Here is a 6,388-nt window from a genome sequence, read left to right as displayed (position 1 = left end):
GAGGATTTCACTGGTTGGGAGGTTACTGATTTTAGGCCAATTCACCCAAAGATGGAAGAATCTTTAATATCTTGGATGGTGAGAATCAGTGATGAAGGGGCTGGAGCATTGGTAGATAGTGTGGATCGCTTGAAATTTATAGGTATGAGTCAGAATCCATTTGTACAACAAGCTTTTAGGGATTACCATATGTAAGGAGGTAACAATATGACCAATCTGTTAGGTTTAGGAGCAGATGGATGCAATAAAATGCATCCCACTGATTCTACGTGGCCTAGTGGAAAGAGATGCTGCTATTCACTTAGGGACTGTATGAGAAAATAAAAGGTGGGGGAAATGAAGACTGCTGTCATGATGGGAGATGCCACGACTTATCAAGATACTCCCTTAGTAGTTTCTCAGAGAAATATAATGAAGATGGGTTCTCCTGCTTATAAGCACCTAATTCTGAATCTTCTAACTGGGGAGATAGGGCCCTCTCTTTCAGAGGTGCTGGATAAGATTTCACAGCTAAGTATCTTAGGGGAATGGGAAAAAACACTAAATTTCCTTGAAAGAGAAGAGCAAAGAGCCAGTGGATTCAAAGTCAGAATACACTGAGGAGAAAAGAATTGTTTACTGTTCTAGTGAGAGCAGGGGTAGATTTTGGAAGAACTGATGATATGTATATATATGAAATGTGTTCCTTCTTTTGGCTCCATTTTCATACCCAAACTTTCCCTCTCCTCCAATTCACCTAAGGAACAAAGATCAAAACCCACCCAATGCAGTACCCCACTCTCCAGCCAGTAAATTTTTGAACCCTTAAGCCCCTCCACGCCCAGCTCTCCCCTTTGCAAGATAAGGTCCAAGAGGGTGGGGGATGCCTTGAATTTTGAGGTGATGCTCATCTATTCAGGAATGGCTGAAGATGGTGTGGTATATGAATGTAATGAAGTACTTGTTCTATAGGAAATGATGAGAAGGCAGACTTCAGAAACACCTGGAAGGACCAGCATGAACTGATGGCGCAGTAAGAGAGCTGGCCCCGGCGTCAGGAGACCCGGGATCGGTTCCAGCCTCAGATACTTGGCACCCACACAAAATAACTGGCCGTGTAAACTTGAGCAAAATACTTTACCCCAATGGCTTAAATTTTTTTTTCTCTTACTGGGGTACTTCAGAATCAGAATATCTCTTGCTCTCAGCCCCATCCCCTATAGAAATGTCTTTCAGACCCACCATCATACCCTGTGGTCTGGGATCCCCCAAAATGGAAGGAAAGACAAGCTGAGGGGCACTGTCTGCTGCAAAGCCAGCCTGGCCTATTCTGCAGCATCTGTCAACGATGAGGTTTCTCCCCAGTGTCAATTCTCTGATGTGCAGTAAGATTATACCTGTCTGAGAAAGGCTTTCCACAATGGATCCACACAAAAGTTTCCTGTCTAATGTGGATTTTCTGTTGTGCAACAAGATGGGAAAGCTGTGTAACAGCCTTTCCACACTGATTACATTCATAAGGTTTCTCTCCAATGTGGATTCTCTTATGCTTAATAAGACTGGAGCTCATTCTAAAAGTCTTTCCACATTGGTTGCATTCATAAGGTTTCTATCCAGTGTGGATTCTCTGATGTGCACTAAGCCTGTGGCTGCGTGCAAAAGTTTTTCCACATTGATTACATACATAAGGTTTCTCTCCAGTGTGGATTCTCTGATGTGCAGTAAGATTGCGCCTCTCTATGAAAGCCTTTCCACAATGACTACATCCATAAGGCTTCTCTCCAGTGTGGATTTTCTGATGTGCAACAAGATGGGAGAGCTGTGTGAAGGCCTTTCCACACTGATTACATTCATAAGGTTTCTTCCCAACGTGGATTCTCTTATGTTTAGCAAGATTGGAACACGTTCTAAAAGTCTTTCCACATTGGTTGCACACATAAGGTTTCTCTCCAGTATGGACTGTCCGATGTGCACTAAGATTGCGGCTGTGTGTGAAAGTTTTTCCACATTGAATACATACATAAGGTTTGTCTCCAGTGTGGATTCTCTGATGTGCAGTAAGATAGCACCTCTCTGTGAAAGCCTTTCCACAATGATCACATGCATAAGGCTTCTCTCCAGTGTGGATTTTCTGATGTGCAACAAGACGGGAGAGCTGTGTGAAGGCCTTTCCACACTGTTTACATTCATAAGGTTTCTCTCCATTGTGGAATCTCTTATGTGTAGCAAGATTGGAGCTCTTTCTGAAAGTCTTTCCACATAGATTGCACTCATAAGGTTTCTCTCCAGTGTGGATTCTCTTGTGCATAGCAAGATTATAGCTCTTTCTGAAAGTCTTTCCACATTGCTTACATTCATAAGGCTTCTCTCCAGTGTGAATTCTCTTATGTGTAGCAAGATTAGAGCTCATTCTGAAAGTCTTTCCACATTGGGTGCATTCATAAGGCTTCTCTCCAGTGTGGATTCTCTGATGTGCATTAAGACTGCCACTGTGTGTGAAAGTTTTTCCACATTGATTACATACATAAGGTTTCTCTCCACTGTGGATTCTCTGATGAGCAGTAAGACTGCACCTCTCTGTGAAAGCTTTTCCACACTGATTACATCCATTGACTTTCTCTCTAGTGTGGATTCTCTGACTGTCAATAAGGGGAGATCTGGAGCACACAGCCTTCCCACATTCATTATGTCCATAAAACTTCTCCCCAGCATCAATCTTCTGAGACCTGTCAAGATCTGAGTTCCAACCAAAGGTCTTCTCACACTGAGGAGATGCATATCGTTTTATTCCTGGGTGAAATAGAGGCTGGCAAGGAAGAGATGCCTGGTGGGATGAGGTTGATTCCCACTCATTATACTCATCAGGCTCCTCTCTAATAGGAATTTGCTGATGAGTAATAAGCTCAGGGTTCTGACTCAAGGCCTTCCCACCTTTATTACTCACAGAAAGCATTTCTCCAGTCTCACTTTTCTGATGTTTATTGAGGTCTGAACTCCACCTCAGTATCATCTTCCATGGATTACTTGGATACATGAGCATCCCAGGAGCCTTCTCCAAGGACTGAAAAAGCTTTGCCTCTGAAGTTAAGCATTTCCCATATTCACTATCTGGAAGGCAGTCATTTCCTGAGGTCATTTTCTTGCAGTAATTTAGTATAGAAGACTGTCTGAATCTCTTTCCAATTTCATCAAATTCATAGTCATATTTTTGATGTTTATCTACTTTGATAATAAAGTCATGGATTTCTCTTCGATTGAAGTCACAGGGAGCATCACTCATGAATCCTTTGAGGTTACATTCTTCCACAAAAATTCCCAGTTTTTTAGGTATTTCATTTATTTCAAACCTGGTCCCTACAGTTGAAGAAAACAAACAATCATGCATTATATATATATCTATATATCTATATATCTATATATGAAGAGAGAGACAGAGGGCCACATAAATAAAGGCAATAGCAGTAGTTGCTGAAGTCATCTGAAGCTCATGACATCCACATCACCAACTGCAACGCAACAAAACTTCATGGATTTTGCTCCTCTTGGAGCATTGACTAGACTGTGTCAGTGTAAGGACAAGAGACAGACTGGATGTGAGTGACAAGGGAGATGTGCGCCACAGAGGGCTGGCCCAGCAGAGACTGAACTTCCATATTCAACAAAAGGAGCAGCCCCAAGGCAGGAGACCAGAAGACACTGTCAGCAGCCAAGAGGACTCTCCATGGAAAGACAATCGGCTGCTCGCTTGGGGAGAACACTGAGCCAAAACATGGGGTTTTCACCATTCCAGCAGTGAAGGCCTGGCCAGTTTTCAGAGCTTTAAAACACTAGTAACAATCTAAATTGGTTTTAAAGAAAATCATAGTTAAATTCAAAAGGTGCTAAATAAAAAATGAAAACAGGTCTACCAGCAGGTTACTTTATCCATCTCTAAGAAAGCCATGTTTGACTCCACCAAAACTTAAATGGAAGAAAAAAGCTTAGAGAGATCCAGGAATCTTGGCTCAGTAAGAAGGCAGATGAAATTCAGTTTTGTTCTGATAGTAACAAAACAAAGCATTTTATGATGCCCTCAAGGCTGAGTGGTTTCCTTTCTCAGAGAGGACCATGGCACCAGGAAGATGATGTCATGACTGGCATTTGAATTGGACTGAAGTGCAGGAGAGCTGTGCAAAGTCACCAAGCTCACTTTCTCCTGCAGAGCCATCTGGGTCCAGTTGCCAGACAGAGATCAGGACAGCTGGAGATGGCCAAGCCCCAGAAGGCTATTGATGGGTCAAAGACCTATCCACCTATAGTGAACCTCAAGTGCTCAGGACTGACAGATCCATGTGGACTAGGGATTAGCATATGATCTGGAGGGTTGGGATGAACACTTCCACAGCATTCCAAGAGACCACTCCAACCTCTGCTGAAGCTACTGCTCATTTACCTCAGGTTCTAGTCAATCCCTCTCCAGCCATTCATCAATTGATGAGTATCCCTGCAGTTTACAATCCTTGTTAACAAGAAGAGAGAGGCTGTAAATATTTGAGAATATGTGGCTTCTTTACCTGTTTCCCTAATCATTTTTGGAAATATACCCAGTAATGATATTGCTGAATCAAAGGTATTGGCAGTTTAATAACTTTGGGCATAATTCCAAATTGCTCTCCAAAATGGTTGGATCTGTTCACAATTCCACCAAAAATGAATTAATATCTCAGTTTTTTCCACACCCTCTTTAACACTTGTCACTTTTCTTTTCAATCATTTTAACCAATCTGACAGGCCCCATATCCTTTGATCACTTCTCAAGTTCTTACACATTTTTACAAATATCTTGGTATATTTTGAATGTTTGAGACATGAGATCTCTATCTGAGAAACTGCACACATTTTGCCCCCCACTGCACACAGTAATTTTGTACTTTCCTTCTGATCATGGTTACATTGCTTTTCTTTGTACAAATTTCAATTTGATGTAATCAAAATTGTCCGGGTCACACCTCACTCTTTTTCGTGTCCCTTGTTTACTCATTAATTGCTCAACTATCCCTAAATTTTGTAAGTAACATGTTCCATGACATTCAAATTTTCTTCCAATTTCTCTCTTTAGATACAGAGCTCATGTATCTATTTTTATCCTATCTTGATAAAATGCAAAATGTTGGTCTATGCTCACTTTATGACATGATTCTTTTCAGCTTTCCCAACAATTTTTCCCAAATAATGAATCATTATCCTAAAATCTTAAGTCTTTACACTTCTTCAATACTTGGTTACTCTATTTATTTGCTGCTGTAAATTGTACAGCTAACCAGTTCCACTGATGGACCTTTCTATTTCTTAGCCTTCTTTCTTTGATCTGACAACAGCAAGAAAAGAGAGTAAATGGTCTTTACCCAGGGACAGCAGATTCTGGACATTCTCCAGCATGACCTCCTTGTAAAGCTCTTTCTGAGAATGGTCCAAAAGGTGCCACTGCTCCTCAGTGAAGTCCACAAGTACATCCTTGAAGGTCACCAATACCTAAATCATCAGAATCACATGAGTTAGAGCTCAAAGAGCCTCCAGATTTCATCTAGTTAAACCATAGTCAACTTAGAAAAGGAAACTGATGCATAGACAAGAGCCAACACTTGAAACCAGTCATTAAGAGGCCAATGGAAAAGCATTTTCTATTTGAAGGGAGAATCATGTAGTGGTTACAAAAGCTGGAAAAAGGACTTACTATAAAATGTTTCTACCAAAAGACTTAGGGAGAAGGTATCTGTCCTGTCAGCAAGATTCTTCTGTCCAGAATCTGTGGGACTGAAATAAAGTTATGTCAAATTACAACCCCACCAAGTGTCCTAAATGATGTATGAGGAACATTTGATGAAGACTTTGTGAGGAACTGGTAAGTACTGTGTATTCTTAGGGTGGGAAATGGGAGGGGGTGTAACAGTGACATTTAGGAAAGAAGAATAAGCATTGATCTTAGAGTCTAAAACTAGAGTCTAAAAGAGTCTATTGTCCTTAGAGTCTGAAATTAATTCTTACTGAGATTCAACCATGCGGAATATTCTAAAGGCAGGTCACTCATAAACTGCCCTCCAATGAGGACAGACACTATTTCCAGCCTAGTGAAGAAGAGTTCTCTGTTCTCATACTGAGGGGTTCAGATGACCCTGGGAATGATGTGTCAAGGTCAAAGGCATCTGCTGCCATTGCTTTATGAGTGCTTGTAGTTTCTCAAGTAATATATTCATTCCTTGTATTGTTTAATTATGGAGAAACAAAAGAAACTTACACAGAATGGAGGCTCCTTGATTCGGGAAAACTGTAATATTGTATGAGCTGTTTTGTGAGATTGAGCTAATGCATAAGGAGAGGGGCACCTCATAGGTCTCCCTGTTTTGGCCCTGCCTACCTTACTTGGAACTTC

The 6,388-nt window shown here is 41.2% G+C and overlaps 1 protein-coding gene across 1 annotated transcript; it reads right to left on the bottom strand.

Annotated features, from left to right (window-relative positions):
• Positions 1–1,112: 1,112 nt before the first annotated feature.
• On the bottom strand, positions 1,113–5,531 carry LOC138176424 (zinc finger protein ZFP2-like). Its single transcript, XM_069107211.1, has 2 exons — positions 5,364–5,531; positions 1,113–3,333 (listed from the first exon to the last, which is right to left on the bottom strand). The coding sequence occupies exons 1-2, from the start codon at positions 5,395–5,397 to the stop codon at positions 1,589–1,591; spliced, it is 1,779 nt and encodes a 592-aa protein (XP_068963312.1). The 5' UTR covers positions 5,398–5,531; the 3' UTR covers positions 1,113–1,588.
• Positions 5,532–6,388: the final 857 nt, after the last annotated feature.

Source organism: Petaurus breviceps, unplaced genomic scaffold (genome assembly GCF_028583685.1).
Source record: "Petaurus breviceps papuanus isolate PSGF00001 unplaced genomic scaffold, PetGlider_PUasm1.0 89016, whole genome shotgun sequence".
In the NCBI taxonomy this organism is placed as follows: Eukaryota; Metazoa; Chordata; class Mammalia; order Diprotodontia; family Petauridae; genus Petaurus; species Petaurus breviceps.
This window is presented reverse-complemented; position numbering and strand designations above follow the sequence as displayed.

Coding starts and splice junctions, on each gene's coding strand:
- LOC138176424 (XM_069107211.1), bottom strand. CDS start 5,397: ATGCTGGAGAATGTCCAGAATCTGCTGTCCCTGG. Junction 3,334..5,363: donor CCAGAATCTGCTGTCCCTGG/GTAAAGACCATT, acceptor CTTCAACTGTAG/GGACCAGGTTTGAAATAAAT.